This window comes from Bactrocera tryoni, chromosome 4, assembly GCF_016617805.1.
Source record: "Bactrocera tryoni isolate S06 chromosome 4, CSIRO_BtryS06_freeze2, whole genome shotgun sequence".
Lineage (NCBI taxonomy): Eukaryota > Metazoa > Arthropoda > Insecta > Diptera > Tephritidae > Bactrocera > Bactrocera tryoni.
In genome coordinates this window covers 37,632,534-37,658,033 of record NC_052502.1, presented here as the reverse complement: position 1 = coordinate 37,658,033, position 25,500 = coordinate 37,632,534, and the positions used below count along the sequence as shown (strand labels likewise).

Below are 25,500 nucleotides of genomic sequence, written 5' to 3'. Positions count from 1 at the left end.
TCGGAGAATATAGCGATGTTTTCGGCAAAAATTTACACAAAATTGTGTGAAGATATCAAGTCAAATAAAATAAATTTTCATACAAGAACTTTATTTTGATCAGCCAGTTTGTACGGCAGCTATATGCTATCGTGGTCCGATATCGGCGACTCCGACTAATAAACAGCTTCTTATGGAGAAAAGGTGGTGTGCCAAATTTCAGAGCGATATCTCATAAACTGATGGACTTGTTCGTGTATGCACAGACAACCGGACATAGCTGAATTAACTCAGTTGGTAACGGTGATCATTTGTATATATTTTTTATAGGGTCTCTGATGTTTATTTCTCGGTGTTACAGACTTTGTGGCAAATTTAATATAACCTATTCAGGATATAAGAAATACCACAAGTAAACCATGGCGTATGAGTAACACAGAATTTCGATTGAATCTTGTATGAATGCATACACAGTAATGCGTAAAACTTTTAAAGAAATGTTTCTATGGAAAAACTACGAAGCTATTTTAATATGTAAGTAATATCACAAAATCACAGGATACTTTATTCAGAAATATTGGTATTAGCATTTGCTCACAAAACTTCTGAAATTCCTCAGAACTATTTTCATTTGTCTGCTTTCTTAGTGTAATTTTACCACTGTACTGGCCTCCGGTGAGCTATGAAGCACCAAAGCTGGCCTGAAGTCGATTGGCAGAAATTATTCTTCTCTGCCGACTCCAAATTCAACATGTTTAGTATGTAGCGACGGGATGTAATACGTAAGGAGAAAAACTGGTGAACGCTATAGCGAAGAATGCGTCCGAAGAACGGTTAAGGAGGGAGGCAGCCGAATGGTTTGGGAATGATTTTCTTAACATGGATTTGGAAGTGTGGATCTAATAGATGAAACAGTAAACGCAATGAAGTGTCAGTAAATACTGGAGGAATATTTAACAGCTTCAACTGAAAAGCACTTTTCGCAAGAAAACGATCTGATATTCCAGAATGATTCTGCGCCATGTCTCCGTGCCAAAATTATTTCATTAACATTATTAATAGTACCGTTATTTTTATCTAGGTAAAAGAGTTCCTGCCATTGAGAACCTTTGGTATTTTATTAAGACCAAGGTAGCAAAAAAAAGGTACTGGATCTCTTAGCTAAGTTGGATAAAATTCGCAAAGATGTCTGGTGTAACGAAATCGCAGCACAAACCTTGCAGAATTTGACAAAGTCAATCCGCAGCGCATTAAGATTATTATAGAAAAGAAATGAAGCTCAACAAAATATTAGTTTTAATATTTTTGGAGTAATATATTGGTAGTAGACTTTTTAATTGTCCGGATTTCAGTTTCCACTGTTAGTTGGCAACTCTATTCTAATACATTTTCCGCTCTAACTAGCTTCTCCGAATATTGTCATCATATTTTAGGATTTTAAATATTTTTGACATGCGGCAACTCAACACAAATCAGAGTTAAGGAATGTGGATTTAGGAAAAAGTTTATTATGATATTCGGAAGATGTTCAACAAATCTTAGTAAGATTTTCAAAATAATTACCGATATATACATTATAAAATTATCCGCGGATCAGATATCACTTTATTCGATATATAGGTTACTACGAGAAGATATCAACCACTTTATCTAAAAGTCTATTGCGTTAGGCACATAAAGTTCTTGAAGTTAGGAAAAATTCGGACATAATTATATTACGATAACTTACTAATTATCTGACCTATATAAAGGATAAGCAGATCTTCCAACCTCGGTATTTGGTGATATTAAAAAAAAATATGTATATTCAGTGTATCCTCATCTAATCGAAATGTACAATTTTTTCACACTTTCTTTATATTCTTAAGCTATTTTTGTAAAGACAATTAAATTGTCGGAAGAAAACAAACATTCCTTAAGAAGTGGATGTAGTTCTGGTCCGTTTTTTTCCATGTTCAGATAAAACTGTCAAATAGTTTGTTTGCGCTTAGCCCAAGTTTTGAACTGAATCCTTTGAATTTAAATTTTAAGATTCTCAATTGTATTTTTAGATAATTTTTATAACTCTTTGGTTCAGGATTGGTCAGCGTACTAAGTAAATCCGTTCATATTGAATGACTTGAGTAAGAATTAGGCATAATCACATTAAATGCTTCAATTCGGGAATACCAAATCGGTCGCTCTACACGTGAGAGGGGTTCCAGATCGATAAGAAAATCAAAGGCCTGCTGGTATATAAATCTAAATCAAGTGTTTCGCTATTAAAAAAAGTTGGATATTCATCTGAAGAGAAATCGGGTTGTTTAGCGGCTCCATTTTCTACTGCTAATCCGATATTTTTAAAGTCACCTCAATGAAGTATTGCTCAACTTCCAGGAACTAAATTATTTCCACAGTTTCCCTACAAGTCACAAACTTATAAACACATACATATATATGTATGTGAATTAATGATTTGTTGCTATTTGCTGTGTTTGCCTGCTAATGAATTTTTCGTCGAAATATCGCAAACTATTATTGCCACTGCTATTTTCCAATGCAGAAAAGCTTTTAGTGCGAAAACACTACAATATAACAACAAGCCAAAGCTACTTATACAGTTATCTATTATGTGGTGAGTGTGTACGTGTGTGTGTTTGTGTGTGTGACACTGATTGTGACAGAAACATGTCTCCCCAGCTGTGCAAACGCGCATTCTAATCAGCTGCCACGCCACAATTGCTTGGTTATGCTGCATGCAGCACCGTGTTTTCCACTTGGCCGCCTAATAAGGTCTGGCTGATTAGGCGAATGTGAATGTGTGCATAAGTCCACATGCATGCATGTGTATGTATTCGTACAGGACGAACAGAAGTGCCGAGCGCTAACGTTTGCAGCTTTGAACAATTGAACTGAATGCCAACAACGCAATTTGAAGCGCCGACATTTGAATGGGACTATCGATTGCTTGTAGCCGATCTGACAATTTCATAAGCGAGATTAGAGTCAAATAAACATATCAAAACGTTGAGGTATATGCAGTTAAGTTTAAGCTCACGTGAACTTTTAAGAGTTATCTAGAACAGGATAACAGCGCTCATTTGATATGGAATATAAGTGTTATGGAATAATATGACTTGACTTACCCCTGAATCTCCGTTGAATGTAGTCAGTTACAGGTTTCCAGAATATCAGTATGTTTGCCATTTTTTTTTCGTTTTAGTTGATTGAGCTTATTTTTGTTTTGTTATTCATTCACTTTTCTTCGTTGGTTTTCGAAATTGGAGGTTAAGCTTATACTTAGCTTCGATTCCTCATTTGAACTAATCCTTAAAGTGGAAGAAAATTATAATGAAGCAATGGTTTTTAAATGCTAGTCCTAATCAATTGTATATAAAACAAAAATAAAGTAAGGTTGCTATCAAACGCTGAATACTTTCGTTCAGCAAAATAAAATCCATATTCTTCAACGTACACACTAGACCAGGATAGAAGTTGGTCTCACTGATCGAAAATTATACTTAAATAAAAACAAGAAAAATTTGAATTTGAACGGTCAGTTTGTATGGTAGTAGACTATATAGTGGCCCAATCTGAACAATTTATACGGAGATTGTAGAGATCTTCGGACAATAATTTAGGCCGAATTTTGTGAATATGAAATAAATTAGTTTTTTTATACAAATGCTTGAGTTTAAACGTTCAGTTTGCATGGAAGCTGTAAGCTATAATCATCCGATCTGAACAAATTTTTCAGATATAGTAGCGATGTCCTAGATAATTATCTATACAAAACTTTGTAAAGATACCTTGTCAAATAAAAAAGATTTTAATACCAGAATTTCCATCCGATTGCACAGATAGCAATATGCTATAGTGGTCCAAAATCAACGTCTTTGTGAGAAAAGACCATACGAAAATTTTCGGGACGATATCTCAAAACCTTCGCGTATATACAGATGGACAAGCAGACAAGGCCAATTCGACTCAGCTTGTCCCGCTGATCATAAACATATACTATATATAGTTTATAGGTCTCTTGGACCTATGGAGGAGGATTGGATTGGAATATAATCCCAAATCTGAGGAATTAAAACGAAAGGCAGAATAAAACCTTATCAAAATGCAATATCACACTGTCTGTCAGTTACCGACGACGACATAATCAACAGGAGCTTTTAAAGCGCGAAACCAAATTTCATTTCCTCGCTATAAGTATGGCAATTCCAAGTAGCAATAAAACGGTGAAAATGTAATAAAGCCACCGTTTTAACCATCATACAGTAGTGGATTGCCGGATATGGACGAATGAAAGTTTGCTCCACTAATGACCTTCAACAATATTAGTATATAAAAGTAAAATTGAATAATATGTTCGCTGCTTCTCGAACAACACCAGGTTGTCTCTAGTAACATTAGACAACCTGTTTAGAAAGACCAAGTGACTCCACTCCCACGACTGTCGGGTCTATGTAACTGAACGGACTGGATTTATATCCACTCAAACTATGTCCACTCGACAGCATTCCTCCTAATCACATGAAGGATGTTTTCTGTTGATAAAAGTATAAACAACAATGGACCAAGTAACAACGGAATCTAACGGGAGCGATCACAAATTGATATGAAACTTTGCATCCATGCTTCGAGTTAGGTAAATCGTTGCAGCAATTGGATGAATTCGGTTAATCATTCCGCCTACAAAACTACATCAAACAGTTTTGCTTAGCAACTTTTTAATTTAGAAATAGATTCACAACACAAGGATTTTCTAAATACTCTCGGATCAAATTCGAGCCCGATTGGTTACAAAAACTAAATTTTCACGCATTTGAAAATAAATCTTTATTATCGCCTTTAAAACTGGCTCTTGTTCCAAAGAAGCATGCTTACGCGTAATTTAATTTAACATACTCTTGTTATACACCAAGCTTGGGCTAGGTTGTCCTTCAGTGTCTTTATCGAATTTTTGTTTTTCAACTTCGGCTAATTTTTGGAGGCGCCATTCGGCAGATGGTTGGCCAGTTTCGACGTCATATTCATAAGCCACGTCTCGTCGCCCATAATTATGTGTTTGATGAATCATACCAAAACATTAACCAAAATGTATTGAGTCGATCCATAAGAGTTGTTGAGATCCTTTGATAACTCTATCTTTCTATAAAGCGTTTTTCAAGCACAGTTTCTTTAACCACTTTGATTTTATCGTTATTAGGTCTACAACTTTCCGCCGTTTTTTTTTTTTTTGTAAATTTAAGGCTTTATTGTATAAAAACGGTTACAAAAATGTTATTCAAAATATTGGCCGTCGCTAGCCACTATTTTTGACCATTTTTCTGGCAGCATGCGTATTCCGTGACGAAAGAACTCCTCATCTTTCGAGTCGATTCAAGTATCAATCCAATTTTTGTCTACTTCATAAGGAATAAAGTGCTCGTTAGCTAGACCGTGTGCCATCGATCGGAACAAGTGGTAGTCAGATGGCGCAACGTCTGGAGAATACGGCGGGTGGGGTAAGATCTCCCGTTTCAGCGTCTCCAAATATTTTTTGACCACCTTTGCGACGTGAGGCCGAGCATCGTCAAGCTGGAGAATGACTTTATCGTGTCCTTCCTCGTACTGTGGCCATTTTTCTTTTAGTGCTCGGCTCAAACGCATCAATTGCGTTCGGTATCGATCTCCTGTGATGGTTTTACTTGGCTTTAGCAGCTCAAAATATATCACCCCCAGCTGGTCCCACCAAATGCAGAGCATGACCTTGGCGCTGTGAATGTTTGGTTTTGCCGTCGACATGGAGGCATGTCCAGGCATTTTTCGTTACAGTTACAATGCGATGTAAAAATCGCTTTCGGTTGTGCCTTTGAAGCAGCTGTTCACATGCAAAGCAGCGCCGTTCGACATCTCTTGGTTTCAAGTCGTAAGGAACCCAGTTTCCTTGTTTCTGAATCATCCCCTTGGCTTTGAGGCGTTTTGATACGGCTTGCTGTGTCACTTGCAACGATTCGTCTAATTCCTCTTGGGTTTCAAACGCATGTTGGTCGAGTAATGCTTCCAATTCAGCACCTTCGAAAATTTTCTCCCTTCCAACACCATGCCGGTCTTCGACTTCATAATCACCATTCTTAAAACGTTGAAACCATTCGCGACATGTTCTTTCACTTAGGACAGCCTCACCGTACGTATCCGAAAGCATTCGATGAGCCTCAGCCGCACTTTTCTTGGAATTAAAAAAGAAAAGCAAAATTTCCCGCAAATGTCGAGAATTCGGTTCAAAAAGTGACATTTTCAGTTGACAATAAGTTTGGGACGCAAACACATCTCTACAAATATTTTGTTGGGTTAACTTTGACACGAATGTCCAAGATCGATATAAGACGTTCTAATCGACCAGTGCTTGACCCTATAGACATCTATTGGAAAACGGCGGAAGCAAAGTTGTAGACCTAATATTAACAGAGGTGAATGAGCGACTCACATGAGGAAAGTTCTAGATGACTTCCTGACCTTTACTGAATGCTTTGTGTCACGCAAATACTTGTGATCCTGATAAAGTAGGTGGAAGCTAAGTAGAAGTGCAGACCCTCGAATCTCAATTTTTGTTAGATGCGCCATTTTGAAACACTATCGTAAGACCTTTAAGTCGTAGTATCACGTTTCATCGTTATGCTCATACTGTTTGATGCACTCAATGAAACTGCTTATCTCCGTTATGCTTTTTGTAGATAGCCATTCAAGTTTTGGTACTATTATGAATTACAAGAGTCTGATATCTTCTTTGTGATAGAGCTTGGCTCTCACAGGGCAGTGTAGAGCCGTTTTTACTCCATTAGAGTTTGTAGCTATGGCAAGTATTGTTCTAAATCATTCGCACTTTTGAAGCATGTTAGTCGGTGTATACATTTTCTGGAACTAAGCAATAAGTCCTTAGTTTCGGTCAGCGTCATATGTTGGCCATTTTTGTTTCACTATCCTGCATTTGGTTATAGATTTTCATCTATTCTGAGCTATTTAATCACTTTGTCTATTGAACTCTCTCTTGATCATTCCTAGCTGGCACGGTATGATATCTAGAGAGGCTAGATTCGCATTCGTCTAGAGAGGCTTCTGAATTGGCCAGCTCGTCTGGGTTTTTGATGCCGAAAATATTCCGGTGACCGGCAACTCAAATTAAGCACAAGTGGAGCTGACCTGCCAGTGAACTTAAAACCTTGCTACCAACATTTGTATACTACGCTGGTATTTATCTTTGGCGACGACGAAGCTAGTAGTGCCGCCTGGCTGTCTGTGGAAATTGTCGCTTACTGTACTCTCTCGTAGTTGTTCAGTAGGACCTTCTCTATGCCTTGTACTTCCGCTTAGAAGGTACTAGCTGAGTTTGGTTGATGGAAAGGTAGAGTGATATCTAGATCCTCGGAGTATACACCCATGTAAGGAAAAAATGTGTTTCGATTCATATTGTGCAGTTTAAAAGTACCAGTCCGGTTCAAATTTGATCAGATGTTGTAATTTGTTTAAAGATGTATAAATATTGCAAAAATGATAAGTAGCACTAGGAATACGCATGATTTATTTACTGTTACAGAGCGTGTGATTGTCTTACCGAGTGAAAAGCTAGAAGAAAATTGTGAATACGAACCCAGTGCGGATTACGAGGTTCTTTACGAAATTTATTAACAATATTTCAAAGAAAATCCAATTGATGTATCAGCAGAGTTCTCCGCATTGGATTCAGTATACCAAAAATAATATAAAGAAAATTCATTAAATTTGCACACACACCATATTGTATCGTGTGATCAGTAAACACTGCTGTGCAATTAAACGTAATATGGCAACACTTGTGCGCAACGCAATTGAGACGCATTAAGTCCAATACTGTGCTTGAACGCGGCTATTGCCATTACCACAAGCGTTACCACACCGTCGGCTCCAGATCCTGGCCGACACATGCCGCCCACGCACGCAGCGTTGATTGGAGTTTGCCGCATTTAATCCATGAAAATGGTATTTCGTTTGGTGTGATGCTTGTTATCCTGCATGGCAGCATCTGATTGCCACTACGCGCGGCAATGCGTGCAAACGCTCGTGTGCGCATGTGTGTGTGTGAGTGTGCACACAAATGCTTTTCAGCGGATAAAAACAATGAAATGAAACACGTTTTGCATTAAACACACAGACACAACCATACATACATACAAATGACAGGCGTGTGTGTAATCAAGTGGCAGCTGTGACAGAAACAAATGCGGCAGAGACAGTAGCCATGACAGCTGGTGCCGCCATTGGCGCTATCATTTCGCCCACACTATGTATGAGCACTTACAACAACAACTACAACAACAACATCAACAACAGCAGCAAGTATATGTTTGTATGTATGCGTGCGTGCAGTGCTTTTGTTGTCGGTGCCAAATACAGCATTAATGGCCTTTTTAATTTTTTTGTTGTTGCTGCGCAAATACGGCGCACATGTGTAGCTCTCACATCCACACACCCACATACACACACACACTTGCCCACTAACCACCAAAAATGCCACGCAGTTGGATATTTTGTATTTAAGGCCACAAGCGTAGCCTTATAAAACCGTTATTATTTAATATTCATAAAAAATTTTAGCACACGTAATTTTTTTGCACCACTTACTTAGTGTGTATGGTGCGCCTAAAAGCTGCATAAGACACGAAACACTGAGCGGTGAATATAGAAAAAAAAGTTTTGCATTTTTGCCCATATTTCCAAGCATTTTTGCTAATGGCCACTCTGCCATGGCGAAAAATATTCTACACATTTCACTATGCAACGAGTGTTTTTTTTTTTGTTTTTGGATTTTTTCCTTTCCCAGCTTTTGCCCAATATAATGAATATGGTCGATGAGTCGCGCGCATTCGGCCATGCAATGCATTGCGCTCGTAATTCATTTAATTAGGCAATTTCCGCCATTGTTGCTTGACAACAACAGATGTGTGCAGACTCGGCAGCTGCACGAGCGCTATGATTAGCGTTAATTCAAGTATGATATTTGTACAAAAAATCTGGACTAAGCTTATGTAATATATATGCTAACTATTAAAGAGAAAAAGCATTAAACCATCCTAAATGTATTCTGAAGTGGAACTAATTTCGAGTGAGGCTGTCTGATTAAACACACCAGTGCATTAGCTCTTGCGACTAGCCGATATTTAGCCACATAACTAGGACTTGCCTAACACTATTAGTACAAATTCAATTAGTTACATAAACAATTAACGATTTGGTTCTCTTTCTGTTGTACCAAAATGTGAAACGCCGTTTGGAAGACATATTTTTATAGAAACTCTATATTTAAGAGTAAAGTCTGGCATTTATGAACAATTTACCTTAAGGGGGTATTCTCATGTAATCACTTCAAAAAATCGATTTTTTGTTTTTTATATTTTGACAGTAAAACCTATTGAAAACATGCTGTGAAAAATTCAGACCGAAATTCATAGTATTTGATAAGTTACAGCTCATAGTCGCCGACGTGTCGTAAGCGACTGTCTACCAGGCGTCATGACACTTGAAACTTTAAACGCATTTTTCTCGAATCATCATTTTCTGAAACTGTCATGGTCCTAAAAAAAAAGTATTCAACCGATTGCTCTAAAATTTACACATGTTCTTCTACTCATTTATAGTTATCGTCCCTACCAGAATTGTTTATTTTCGAAAATATTTTAATATTTTTTTAACGATTTTTAACGAAAAAACAAGATTTTCGTGACTTTTTTTTGAAGTTCGACATTTTCTTTTTTTTAATGAAATTTATTATATTTGGTAGGGACGATAGCCGCAGAACTACTGAATAATAATCCATTAGATTTTTTTATTTCAGACAACATGAACAGCTGCTATCACCATGACCAGTGAACTATTTTTTTTGTTGGGGATTACTTTGATTTAAAAAAAAAAATGTATATTAAAAATGTTAAAAACGAAAAAAAAAAATATTTTTTTTTGTACATTTTGAAATACAAATAAAAATATATTAAAAAATTTAAATGATTGAATTTTGTTGTCGCATAAAAAAATTTTCCTAGAAAGTGGTAAAATGTATGCGTTCACATGAGAGTACCCCCTTAAAGAGTTTCGAATAATTTTCTAAGGCCTCAGTTTTCCTTTTCAGCAGAAAAAATCGAAAATTAAACTGTTAAAAGTTTGTTTATAAAAGTGAAGAATCTTAACTGTAGAGAACATCCTTTCATCACAGAGATTTCAGATTGAGATACGTAGACTTTATATGTAAGATCTAGTAAAAAGCCATTTTAAACAATTTATTTAGCCTAGTTATAATGATCCGATTTCGGTAAAATATGCACCGTTTTGTTCGATTTTCACAAGCTGCTCTAGCGGTGAAGGTTATACTGGTCGGCTGTCAGGACATACATAGACCTGCTGGTCCTTAGAAATCCCAGATGGAGGTGTTGTATAATTAGAGCTGAAGTATTCGTCAATTCGTCATGTAAGAGGTCAACGTTTTTTGCGAACTTAAAGAGCAACTTGATATCTAAGTTTTATACTTCGTCAGTCCTTTGAACTGGGTAGCTCCTAGATGTTGCGGTGATTTATTCACTAGCAAAATCATTCTCCATAGACAAGACAATACAAGAACAGGTATTATTTACTTGAGTTCAAGGCCACACTATTAGCTAGAGGAGGTATTTTGAGTTACCAAGTTTGGCACCCGAACCTCGAAATTATTTAAATGATTCCAAACCGTTTATTGAGCAATATTCAAGTTCCATTGAAAAAAATATAAAAATTGTCTTATGTTCTGTTTACTAATGTCCATCTTTGACGCGTACTTAAACAACATTGAGTCAAGCGATGCCTAAATTGTCTGAGAATTTTTTTCTATTAGACATTTTGTTTTTCTGGCGCCATGTAGCCTAACCTTATAAAGCTTATACAACGACATACAGATTACTAAAGCTATAAGTTGGAAGTGTAATGGATTTAATTTTTCTAGATCTTTATTTCAGTGCTGTACTTCCTGCATTTTACTAGCGTTTCTGTGTTTAGACAAGTTGTCATTTATTTTACTTCAGTTGAACATTTTTTTACAGTCGTATAATCTACTGGCGAAACAGCGAACTATGACATACAAACGATCCAAAGAAGTGTCAAATTATATAAATTCCATATTTTATGGCCACAAAAATTAATTTAAATATTTCATAAACAGTTTTTTTTTATGATAAAGATGACTAACAGGCAGCCTCGAAGTTTGTACCGAGAGCATTTTTAGCATTGAAGTCTTTCGAATGATAGGTTAGTTTAGGTCGTAGGGTTGATTCAAAATCGATGGGTCTGACTTGGACTTGGATATATTTGTAATTTGAGTTATCCAAAATTCCTCAAAATGCATAGCTCATAGATCGACGAAAGGTTTTATGCTTACCATAAATTTATTAAGGCAGTTATTGCACTGGAATACTTCAATCTCAGTCTGGCAAAAGCCAGAAAGAGGAGAAAGTGACAAGATAATTTCACCTCACCTTCGTCTACACAGCTTTGTCAAAAAGTGTCAGAGAAAGTATTTAATCGCACCGCGTGTGTATTTTTTTGTGGTGTACAGTCAGAACAACTAAAAAAGCGGCGAGATTTACTTTGCTAAGTGCAAGTAGTATGGAGGACCACTTACGGTTCGAAGAAGGTCCTCTTAGTCCAAAAAAAAAATCGCAGTCACACAAGCTTGAGTTGTTGATTAGCTCAAGCTCACAAGCAGGTCCATATATCCTCCGCTAGGACGCAAAGGGATATCGGAAAGTCGGCTCACTTCTAATCGAATAAAATTATGGTAAGGGTGACCTCTTTAGCAAGCCCATCGGCTTTGCAGTTTCCGGCGATGCCGCAGTGATCGGGCAGCCATACAAATCTAGTATGGTACAAGCTTGAAGCTGTTGGCAATGAGGTCCGGCACAGCTTGATTAGTTTAGGGCGCACAGTCAGCGAGTTCAAAGTCGCCCGGTTATCGGAGTAAATGTGCACCTCGCTGAAGGAGGCTGCACTTGGAAGCAATATACCGCTACCTTGATGTTACCACGTGAAAGACGCTATACGCTAAAGAAAGAAGTTCGGCTTTAATCACCAAATAGAAGTATTCCAATTTTAAATGAACTGAGTTTAAAACTACGTCTATATTCATGGTATTCTCCGGATTTGGTCTCCAACGACTTTTTCCCCGTTTGCGGATCTCAAGCGAATATTAACTGAAAGGAAAATTCGCAGCAATGTTAGGATTATCGCCGAAACCGAGAAAACGGTTCCTTATAAAAGATTATTAGAATAATGTTTTCAAGTTATTATTCATGTTATATTCCTCATGATGAACCGATTAGTTTACTGATGATAATTTTGAAAACATTTGAAAGGATATTTTTGCGCAGACTTTTGTTTTTGCTGGTGAAGAAAAAACTGAAAGCTTTATGGCACAGTTAACCAAAATCCCAGAATAGGACACTTTATAACTGATATTCAGTTCAGTAGTTTTCCTTGATGTCCATCAAGCTTTTGACAAGGTTTGGCACATAGGTCTATAATAAAAGTTAAGGGGGTATTCTGGTCTAGAAATTAAAAAAAATCAATTTTTTTTTTATATTTTCAAAGTTTAACTATTCAAGAATATGTGTACAAGGGGATTTTTTAAAATTCAAATGAGTTTCAGAGATATAGGCATTTTTCTGGCCCGGCATCCAAACTGGTTCGGCCGGAACTACTAATCGAACAAAAGACATTACGCGAAACTTTCAACGCGTTTTTCTCTAAACTGACTTTTTCGGAACGATACCACGATTTCTCAGGTTCTACTGGACCGATTTACTTGAAATTTTTATAGAGTCTTCTTTATAGGCTTGTCTATGGTTGGAACTAGCCCCATTCCCAATTTTTTATTTTATTATTTAAAAAAAATCGAAATAGTCAGAAAAAGTGATCCAAAAAAACTTCTTTTTTTTCAGTCAGTCGCCATTTTGTAAAAAAAAAAATTTCCCACTTTTCCATAGTTCCGGCCATTGCGACATTATTCTAGATTAATAATCTTTTTTTTTTTGGTTTCAGATAACTAGGAGAGTTGAAATCATGGGTATGGTCACGTGGAAATTTTTAGAGACCCCCCCCACTTCGTCAGCTCATATTTTTTGAAATTTTTTTACTTTTTTTAGTTTTTAATTTTTTTCTGTACTCTTCTTAAATTAACAAATAACTAATATAAAAATGGATAGTAAAAATATTAATTGCCTTTTTTTACGAAAAAAAAGAAAAATTACCTGAAATTCATGCTTCTAGACCAGAATACCCCCTTAAAGAAAAATCTGATTTTGCTCGAACCTGGGACCTATACGCGCTGGTATACCTCAAGACAGCGTTCTTGCGCCTGTGCTCTATATTCTCTACACAACTGACCCCCCAGTGATTAACTCTGACTTCACAATTGCACAATTCCGCAAATTATGCGGATGACACAGTGTTTCTGGCGTCGAATGGCAATTCCAAACGTTGTAGATTCGTGGCTCACCAAATGGAACATTTGCGTTAATACTAGAAAGTCCATAGAGTATACCGAAAGCCACAAGCGCCAAATATCTGGGGCTTGCAAAAACACAGCTCTGTTTAAGGTTTGCTCAGCTGTACTGACTCATCAGGTCATAAGGCGGTATTATTGTAAAGAATAAGCCACTTATATTTAAGGCAATGCTTAGACTGATCTGGTCGTATGTAATACAAATCTAGAGCAACTCAGCTAACTTGAGTCTTAAAGTTATTCAATTCTTTTAAAATTAAGTTCTTCCCACTATAGTGGATACACATTTTTATGTTAGAAATGACATAATCCATCGAGACTTAACATTACCAATTCAAAAAATATATAGAAGAATTTAGTAGTCGTTGTTTCTCTTGATTGGAGAACCATGAAAATGTTCTTTCGATCCAACTACTGGACAACAGTCAACAATGTAGGATACTATAAAGGTACTTATCTTCCATTAGATCTCCCTTTTCGCTTCATTTGATAGCAGCTTCTTTTACGTAAAATATGTAACATTGCACTTCAACAAATTGTTTTTGTCAGCTACTTAGTTTGGTTAGTTTAGTTATTGCGACTTTTATAAGACAGATTCTGAATATTATAAAAAAACAAGTAATAGTTACATGGAAAAAGAAATATGATTTAGACGCAATTTAAATTCAAAATAAAGAACATTTTTACGTCGGATAATTATTTTAAGGTAAAAACTGAAACTTCATCCGGCCGTCCGCAAAAAACAATAAACTAGGGTAACAACGGATTCCCTAATGTTTTATGAGTACACCCAACTCTTTTTTTTACACGATAGATACGTTCCTTAGAAATCCGTGTAAAAAAAAACGTGTAAAAGCAAGTAAGGAAGGGCTAAGTTCGGGTGTCATCGAACATTTTATACTCTCGCATGATAAAGTGATAATCGAGATTACATTATCCGTCATTTACATATTTTTCAAATACCGTATTTGTGTGAAATTTTATTCCGCTGTCATCATTGGTTCCAAATATATATACTATACACAGAAGGCATCAGTTGGAATTCAAAATAGCGTTATATTGGAAGAAGGTGTGGTTGTGAACCGATTTCACCCATATTTCGTACATGTCATCATGGTGTTAAGAAAATATTATATACCGAATTTCATTGAAATCGGTCAAGTAGTTCCTGAGATATGGTTTTTGGTCCATAAGTGGGCAACGCCACGCCCATTTTCAATTTTTAAAAAATTTTGCCATTTCTTCCGTAAAAAAAACGCACTTTTAGTGATTTTCAACATAACCTTTGTATGGGAGGTGGGCGTGGTTATTATCCGATTTCTTTCATTTTTGAACTGTATATGGAAATGCCTGAAGAAAACGACCCTGTGGGAGTTTGGTTGACATAGCTATAGTAGTTTCCGAGATATGTACAAAAAACTTAGTAGGGGGCAGGGCCACGCCCACTTTTCCAAAAAAATTACGTCCAAATATGCCCCTCCCTAATGCGATCCTTTGTGCCAAATTTCACTTTAATATCTTTATTTATGGCTTAGTTATGACACTTTATAGGTTTTCGGTTTTCGTCATTTTGTGGGCGTGGCAGTTGGCCAATTTTGCCCATCTTCGAGCTTAACCTTTTTATGGAGCCAAGAAATACGTGTACCAAGTTTCATCATGATATCTCAATTTTTACTCAAGTTACAGCTTGTACGGGCGGACGGACAGACAGACGGACGGACGGGCAGACAGACATCCGGATTTCAACTCTACTCGTCACCCTGATCACTTTTGGTATATATAACCCTATATCTGACTCTTTTAGTTTTAGGACTTACAAACAACCGTTATGTGAACAAAACTATAATACTCTCCTTAGCAACTTTGTTGCGAGAGTATAAAAAGAGGCGTTTCCTATAGTAAAATGGGGGATGCATTCCATGTTATCTGAAAACCGTGTAAGATGAAATAAATAACTATATTTACTTTGAAAAACCGTGTAAAAAATGTTGGAAACTATAAAATTTCAGATATGCATACAAATTGTATGTTCATATGGCATTTTATTGAGCATTAAAACTTAAAATACATAATTCATACAGGTGAAAAATTGGTAGAGCAAGCAAAAAAGGAAATAAATCTGTTAATACAGAACTAAGAACAGAAAAATTAGAATAGAAATAATGAAAAAATATTTACATAAAATATTTACATAGTGATTTTGAAATCGTAGTAGATTTAAAATTTTTTCCAAAAAAATTTTTGTTTTCAACCGTGTAACTTCAAATCCGTGTAGAAAGAAACCGTGTAAAAAAAGAGTTGGGTGTACATACAAGCTCCATATTGCCACTCCTTTATTACCAAGTAGAAAAACGTGTTTCTGTGAATAGTGAACGCAACTACTTTGGAGTGCAACAAGCAACTATTAATTACTTTATCGCCAAAAGTTATAATACACAAGCACCGATAAGCCGTAAAACAAGTGAAATCTCCGCCTATCTAACTCTCTCATTCTCTCTCTCTCTCTAGTAGATTACAACGAATGCGCAACTCAGCTTATGCCTTAGTTACAGCGAAAATGTGGCTCAATTATTTATTTATTAAAAGGGTGTAAATACAAGCAAAAAAAAAAAAACAACAAAGTAGTTGCTAGAGGCTTTTAAGATTATCTACCGACCGATTCGAAAACTTTTGCCGGGCAAAACATTGCGCTTTTGGTCACGCACACAATCCGGCAGCGCCGGCGCCCTTGCCTCAGCCGGCCAGTACTTTGGTTATTCATATTGCGGGAAATGAGAAAACTACGAAGCACCTTCGGAGCTAACGGAAATAAGTCAAGCAAAAATTTACTCAAAAACTACTAACTACTCTTAGTGGAAGGGTTTTTGCGAATACCAACTGTGTGCGTGCATATATTTGCTGTATGCTCACGAGTTTGGCAGTGTGTGTGTGTGCGTGTCTGTATGAGTATGGCATCGGCTATTTCCGAAAATTCAGCAATAAAACTGGAAACTTTGTAGTCGCCAGCAGCGGCAAAGTTGCAACCCAAACAAATTTTGTTTGTATGTGTGTGTCTGTGTGTTGGTATGCGCATATTAGCACATACATACTCACACACACACACACATAGCTAACTCTACAATTAATGAAAACTCATTTGGTAAATTACAGGCATTCGCACGATCATCAATGGCGCGGACTTGTGGTGCACGCGGACAGAATGAGGTTGGCAGCGTGCGAGCGCGCTTTTATGCGGATAAGCTGGGCTCGGCTAGGGGTAGCGCGAATTTATGGGCGCCAAGCGCCGAAACTTTGAAATAGTCTGCTAAATGCGGTTAACGCTACAGCGCCATGGGCAATGATGTTAGCCATCGATTGCTAATTTTAGCTGCCATATCCTTTGTTCGCTTTGTTTGTGTGTGTGCGCGGGTGTAGGTGTGTGCGCGGGTGTTGGTGTGTGTGTATGGTGTGCCGCTTGTGGAGGTGTGAGTGCATAATTGCTGGAGGAGGCGTATTCGACGCGGAATTGCTGAATTGCTCGGCAGCGATAGCATTTTATTGCACTCATCAGTTGTAACTGCAACTAGGCACCTACATACGAATAAATATACATACGCGCACTAACTACAATACGGCTATACATACTAATGGGAGTTGGAGTTGGTAGATTTGGCTTGCAGTGGCGACAATATGTCAGTTTGAAGTGCAACAGCTGTTGAACTCGGTGAACTCGTTGCACAAAATTTACGTTTATTACCGCTATTTATTGGACTGCAGCAAACTTTTGAGAATTTTCAATATTTCAGTGCTAATGAATAATTTGAATAATACTAAAAAGCGAGTTGGAAAAGCGTTTAGAAATGTATTTTTTATTGAAGTCGAGCTTTCGGTTTTAAATAATTCAAAGTATTAAGCAAATAATTGCTTTTTTCATAGGCAAAACTTTGTAGGGTGACGAATCGAACAAACAACTGGTCTAAATAAACTGGCATAATCAACTAGAATTGGTATGGTAAGCATTATACCAATATAATGGGGAACCACATACTTTTTGGTGTTGTATTCGACAGGAAGTTGTTGCTGCTTTGACAGAAAATATTTTTGTCACAAAGGTCTTTAACTTAATTTAACTCTTAAAATGACTTAATTATTACCCAAACCGGCATGCATTGGCCTAGACTAAAGATTTCTTAAAACCTGCTTATTTCGAATAGTGACTTTTGGTAAAAAGATATTTTAAATGCAATCTAAAACAATAGAAAATGTTAGCTGCGTCTGCATCGAGGCAATAATACCCTCATAGGTGCATTTTTTATAGCAGAGAAGGCTATAAAAATATCTAAACCTTGCTTTTGATAAGTCCGTTTGCATGGCAGCTATATGCTGAAGTGTTCGGATCTACGCAGTATGTTCGAACATTATACCTTTGCCTTCGACAATAATCCATACCAAATTTCTTGAAGATATTTCGCTAATTAATAAAGTTTTTCACACAAGGACTTGATTTTCTTTGGGAGAGAAGAACATGTGAAAATCTTTATGTCGATACCTCACAAACTGGGTGACTAATTGGCTTATATAAAGACGGGCAGCAGGGTTGAATTGGCTCTGCTCGTCACATTGATCATTATATGTATATGTATACTTTTGAGTTTTACTAACTTCGTGGCAAACTTAATATTTATAACCCTTTCAGGATAAAAAAAAATATGTGACTATCCAGTACGTAAAAAATGGTTTTTCAGATATATGGTTTTCAAGAATAAAAATCAATTTTATGTCCGAAAATTTAGTTTATTGTCTGCGTAGACGAGCGACAACACATAACCCCATAAAAAATTGTTTAGCAATGTTAAAATAAACTGTGAGGCCATATAACAACCCAACACATTATGCGTTTACCAAAAGTTTACTTTAATACATTGAGTGTTTCGTTGGCTGTATGAGACGTAGCGCCGTCTTGTTGGCCCTAAAGGTCGTCCACATCGACATTCACTAATTTAAGTGCAAAACGTCTTTAATTATAACATAGCTTTCACCCTTGACTGTAACATTACGGCCGGCTTTACACAGCGCATTCCAAAGTAAACAGGACTTAAAAAAAAAACATATTTTAAACAATATGCAACAGTGATTCCCTTCGCCTATAGAGAGCACCTAACAATGACTTTTTGAGGATCTAATAACGTCTCAACTATGGCTTGCGGGTTATCATCACAACAAATTAGATATTTTAACAAAATGTGAGCTTCATCACTGAACAAAATTTTCTTGTGAAAATCAGGATCGGTAGCCATCACTTATTGAGCCTATTCACTGAACGTGCGACGCACTGGATGATCGTTCGGCTGCAATTCTTGCCTTGTGAGCTTACAAAGATCCTTCTGTAAAATATGCCATAAAGTGGATGGGCACAGCTCCCATTGTTCAGCGCGATGGCGAATGTACTCATTCGGGTCTTATTTGATAATCTACTCTACAGCAGCAATAGCGTATTCGATGCGCACTGTGCTACGTCTAAAGTTGCGCATTATCCACTAGAGTAGGTGGATGATCGATGCACACAAAAGTTTTGTTTTCCTCTCTTATAATGGCCTCTGAGTTCTATTGAGCTTAGAAGGGCTAAAATCACTCTTAAACCAACTTATTTTTCTTGTAATTGTATTGATTTCCGTCTATTCAGATGACTTTAAGGGATACTCCAAATAATAAATAATAAATGATTTTGCTTGAAAATAGACAACATCTGACTATACACTTAAAGATGAAATACATATATTTAGAAAATCGAGAACCTAAAGTTTCACATAGTTCTTAGTTCCAATGAATCTCTCGAAAATCTGCAAAATAATAATTTTACAATTTTTGCAGGCACCCTTCAGTCAGTTCCGCCCAAAATACCCATTCCTTCTATAAACAAATATCTCAAATATCCGTATACGAAACATTTAGCACAGAGTTGTACGGTGCGCATGAGTAATTTTTTAAACAACTCACACGCGATTAACATACGAGCTTAAGCATAACGTTCGGAGTTAGTAAAATATACTTAAAGGTTAGATAGCTTCTGAGAACATACGAAGTGGCAAGGTTACTTTTGTATCATTTATTAGGGGGCATTTTATACAGGCGTTGACAAATCCTAAATCCTTGCTAATCTATCCTAACTTTTGGCTTTCAACTTTTTCATTCATTTTCATTCATCCTTCACCCTATTTATATTTCTTGCTTGGCAATTCGCTTTCTAATATACATTGCTTAGCAGAAAATACCGTTAAAATACCAATCGGATTTTTACCGGAACCTAATTTTAACCGAACGTAACCTATAGCCACCCAAAATACGCATTGCTTTTATTATTCCCATACAAGGCATTTGATTTCAAGAAAACTAATTTGGCTTAGGGTTGTACGGTACGTATGAGTAATTTTTTAAATCAATCATAAGCCGCCCAATTTTACAGTTTTACAGAAGCAGACATAAGCTAAAGCCTAGCTCATTTTCATCAACTTTTACCCTTTACTTTCTTTATGAAATTTCCCTCTTCATCCCATTTATATTCCTTGGTGGGCTTTACGCCTTCCCAAACATATTCTTTACTAGGAAATCTCGATACTCGCCCAATAACAAATCGTAAAAATTTATGAGTATCGGTTGGTACATTAGATATTTGAATTTCTAACAAACTCTCTAGTTCATGTAGTGTACAAAAATAAAAACAAATAGCAAACCAGTACATAGAGTTACTCATCCTTAGCGGCCTCAACAAAGCCCTGCTGATACTGCGCGTGAAAAGGAGAAAAACTGGCACAAAGGCGGATAGAAAAGTGGCAGTATTAAGTTGCACACACACACACTCACATGCATGCTTTTGCATTTATTACGTTGGCATCGGTGTTGTGCAGCAGGTTGTTAGAGCGCATAATAGGTGTACGTTGCCGTAGTGTAACATTCCACAGGTCGCTTAAATGAACACCGCTATCATCTTGCATACAGCTATAACACATATGTACACACATATGCTCGTCTGGGTGCTTAGATGTACGCGCAGATAGTGTTTATGGCATCCTGTTGCTGTACAACCCGTTATGAGAATTTATGTGCGCGTGTAAACTCTGCGAACAATGCGTTCTGGGTTTCCTCAGTTCATTTTCCGTATATCCCCCCTCTCTCCCGCTTTGCTAAGCGTAGCAATGAAACCATACAATGCAACGGAAATGTAGTTGCTGAGGGAAGAAAACATATTGTGAAAAGACAACGGTAACTGTGAGATGCAAAGAAGCCACTTACTGGCTTTAATTGCTTACACCTTCCTTACGGGTGCGCGTGTGTGTGTGCGTGCATGAGCCAATAGGGGAGATATAAATATCAACTAGGAAAGTAGGGAGGAGTAGTCTTATTTGCAAACTCGTGTGTGTATATATATACAATATGTGTAATGTATAAGTCTGGGGATCTCGCAGTTTTAGTTGCCATGCAACCAGCACTAAGTTGCTACAGAAGTCTTTAGAAGACAAATGGTGTCGAACTCTCGTTATATTTAACACGTATCGACAACAATGCGTCATTTATGCTTCACACGTGTGTACATACATATATGTGTATTCATGAAGGTAAATTACCGTTAGAAGAAGTTTGAAACAGAAATACTTTGAGGTATTTATACCCTAAACAGAGTATGTATATTAAGTTTGCCACCAAGTTTGTAACACCCACAACAGGACGTCGTGTAGATCAGTGTGACGAGCCGTTCCCACGACAGTCGGGTCTACGTAACCGGAACGGACCTGGATTTTTATCCGGCCAAGAACTATCAACTCGACACAATTCTGCTGCTACAACAACAACAATAACAACAGTAGCAGCGTGACGAAATGAATCGATTTCCATCCTTCTGTCGGTCTGTCTGTGTATACACGAAATATACCCCTAGTTTTTAAGTTATCAATCGGATGGCTCGAAAATGGAAAACGGAATAGGTGCGGTGATATACATACTGTCCAGAGTTAGGAATAAGGCAGCCTTTTATGTTGCCCGACCACTGCAGTATATTTAAAACTGAGGTCTTTGCTATTGCAAAAGCCGCGGAGCTGGCCTCTAATGCACTTGCAGGCAATTCCAGTGTCAACATCTACGTAGACGGCCAAGCAGCAATCAAGGCAGTAACCTCGTATCGCATATCGGTCAGAAGTGTCTTGGGAAGCAGGGCAGCAATTGCCAGATACAGCAACTTCAATTATACTGGGTGCCAGACCGTAAAAGCATCGAAAATAATTAAATAGCGGACGAGATTGTCAAGAATGGTGTACGGTTAACACCCGAAAACGTGCTCAACATTGGGAAATACATGCATTTTCTATACAATGATCTGGACAGAAGAACGGAAAAGAAAATAAAACCTGATGGAACGAGCCACCTGAATACAAAACTGCAAAAAGTTTGAAAAGTGAACTTTCTGAATATGTGAGAAACGGAAATTAGTTGGTGAAATTTTAGTTTGAATGAAAAAACGAAAATTCCTATGTTAAATGTATGGGAATCTAAAAAAACAATAGCGACCCTTTAGAGTTAAGCTACAGCGCCTGGCTTGAAGGAGGATTTTTGTTTGTCAATCACTAGCATTTGAGGGGGTAAGAGTTGAAAAAATTTAAAAATGTTTTTGAAGCACCCTAATATACAGTGACTCACAAAATTGATCATGGCATCAAAACGTCACAATAAAGAAGTCCTAAATGTTTTCAGCCAAGTTGGCTTTTCAAACTTTAAAAATTCCCGCGATGAGTTGCCCTTGCTGTGTGTTTCGGATCATTGCCTTGTTAGAGGACAGTGTCCGTTCCATTTTTACCTAAGTCTCCTACAGTGCCAAGCAAACGACTGCGCATAATCCAATCCTATCCAACCTACTAACACCAGTGGTCGTCACGCATCCCCACACCATAATGGAGCCTCCCCAAAACTTCGGCGTAGGGTTAACGTGGTGTGCCTATAATTTCGTACTTTTGCTTCTGCAGGTCTATTCAAGCTCGTCCAATCTCAAACGATTTTAGTCTAACCCGACCACAGGACATTTCCTCGAAACTTTACATTCTAGGTCTTGAATTTTTTCGAAAAATTTAGCTGTAACATCGTGGGTTTCTCGCTGCATAGAGATCTTTTTGACTTTTGTACGGTCTTTTAGATTAGCATTTGGAAATTTTCTACGAATCGTCTCTCCAGAAACCTTTAAATTATTATTATTTTCCGCGCTACGACCATTTCCACTTTTCGAAATCACCACTTCTTATGGTCCTAACAACGTCCCGTTCCTGAACTGAATTGATTTACGGCCTATTGAATTTCGTTTTATTTACGGATAAAACTGCAATTTTTATACGAATTTTACTCACAAACCAACAAACAAAAAGCAATAATTGGTGGTTTTTGGTTCTAACTCCATTGGAGATAAGCATATTCTCTTTTTCCATGGCTGCCAGAATAATCAGCAACTATAGCGGATACATACATATATATTTTTTTCATCTGAAACCTGATCAATTTCGAGAGTCACTGTAGCTGTCATAGAAACTAATCGATCTGAATGAAGATGACGATGTTTTTATAACCTTTTATGGGTTAACCTGTAACCGAAGTTCACGTTTTTTCCTTTGTTTTTATTTTTATTCGAGCACAAAAAGTTAGGCTAGAGATAGAGACTCGAACAATTTGGACGGGAGAAGACGGTGACTTTTGCAAATAAAATTAAAAGTTAAGATAGTCAGATAACTCGAGCTTGTTCCCTGTAATATCTTCAATCTGAGCACATGGGGCCATTCCAGCTCATCTAAGCATTATAAGTCAATCCCATATGGAAACATTTTAAGATTCGCTCATCTGATAAGTTCTAACATTTCATTCTGTTCTTTCAGAAATAATCTGGTAACATTAAAAGCTTAGCTGCAAAATTGTATATAAAAAATATACATATATAAAAAAAGAGCATCAATTCGCAACTTAATACTTGGGCAATTCTTCGGAATACAAGCTTTAAAGTCTCACAAACATCCTCTTCTTCGTAATAAAGCACAAAAAATTATTATTTTTCTGATAAGAATCTATACCTAAAAAGAGAAATACCTAAAGCTGCAAACCGTCAACCAGTGGATCGCAATCCAAGCAATTATATAATAGTTGAACTTCCCAAAATCCAATCATGATAAGTCACACAGAAGCTCCGAGTTATGGACGAAAATTTCGATGAAATTTGACTTCTATTGCCAATTCAATAGTCATGGAAGTTCAACTGTAAACATATATTTGTCTTTACTCTCTGAATAAATTCTCAAAGTTAGATATTTTATTATTATATATAATTTAATTAATATAAATTCTAAATAGATACGTTTTAAACCCATAAAATATATTTGTTGTGCTCAAAATTGCTTCAGTCCTTAATCAATAACAAAACCAACTGTTAACATACACTCCTCAACTCTCCTTGATTCACAACCACTCTTTACACGATCACTATCTTGAATTAAAACATATACTCAAACCACATGCATCGACACTGCAGCTATGTACAATATGTACATCATATATGTATGTATTGTCGGCATATAAAGTACTCATGCAAACATTTTACTCTGTGTCACTTAAGCATTACTCATACGCCCCTCCGCACAATGAGTTGTAGCCAATGCGCTTGGCATACAATCGAGCGTTTCTGCATGCGCATACACTTAGGCGGACTCAAGCGAATTGGAGCTAAAGCGAGAGTCACACACACACGCACACACATATTATACTGCCGCATAGACCTACTTATGCACAAAGCCGCCGCACTTGAATGTGCGTGCATTAAAAGCCTTGCATTTCCACAAATGTCTGTCGATATTCTGGAGCAATTTATGAATGGACAAACAGCAAAGCAGCTTAGAACGGCAGTTGCTATGGCATAAAATAGGCGTTTTAGAGACACACACAAACCCAAACACAGCTACAATCACACGCGCACATGCCTACAAACGTTTAACAGTTTATGGTGGCAAGTGCATTCGCTGGTAACTGGAATTACTCGACTAAAGTGTGGAAGTGCACACACACATTCCCACTCGTATTTGGCAGCTACGTGTGCCCAGTGCAAAATGTTGTTATTATACAGAGTTGGTAAGTACCAGCTTTATGGTGGAGGCGGGTTTGTCATTTCACATTTGCGAAAAATGGCTTAAAATGTCGAAGCGGCAAGCAAAGTACAAGGCTGTCGTACACATACATATTTGGTGATGTAGACATAAATACATACATATGTACATATATAAATATGCTCGTGTGAGTATTTCATAGAAACGACATTGTTGCAAATATTTTCCACGCATAAGAATTATTTAGAATTTTGGAAAAGGACAAATCTCTTCAAATTGATTAATATATTTATTTGAATTGTATTATTTATATAAAAAACAAGTAAGGAAGGGCTAAGTTCGGGTGTCACCGAACATTTTATACTCTCGCATGATAAAGTGATAATCGAGCTTTCATTATCAGTCATTTACATATTTTTCAAATACCGTATTTGTGTAAAGTTTTATTCCGCTATCATCATTGGTTCCTAATGTACTCTTATATATGTATTATACAGAGAAGGTATCAGGTGGAATTCAAAATAGCGTTATACTGGAAGAAGGCGTGGTTGTGAACCGATTTCACCCATACTTCGTACATGTCATCAGGGTGTTAAGAAAATATTATATACCGAATTTCATTGAAATCGGTCAAGTAGTTCCTGAGATATGGTTTTTGGTCCATAAGTGGGCGGCGCCACGCCCATTTACAATTTAAAAAAAAAGCCTTGATGCAGCGTCCTTCTGCCATTTCTTTCGTGTTTCTGACGTTTTTTGTTAGTCGGTTAACGCACACTTAGTGATTTTCAACATAACCTTTGTATGGGAGGTGGGCGTGGTTATTATCCGATTTCTTCCATTTTTAAACTGTATATGGAAATGCCTGTAGGAAACGACTCTATAGAGTTTGGTTAACAGAGC

The 25,500-nt window shown here is 37.0% G+C and overlaps 1 protein-coding gene across 1 annotated transcript in view; it reads right to left on the bottom strand.

Annotated features, from left to right (window-relative positions):
- Positions 1–3,110: 3,110 nt before the first annotated feature.
- Positions 3,111–25,500, bottom strand: part of LOC120773785 (protein-tyrosine sulfotransferase) — a 100,817-nt gene continuing 78,427 nt past the window's right edge. The window contains exon 7 of the mRNA XM_040102875.1: positions 3,111–3,287. Within this exon, the coding sequence (XP_039958809.1) occupies positions 3,282–3,287 (6 nt within the window). The 3' untranslated portion in view covers positions 3,111–3,281. The remainder of the gene's footprint in view (positions 3,288–25,500) is intronic.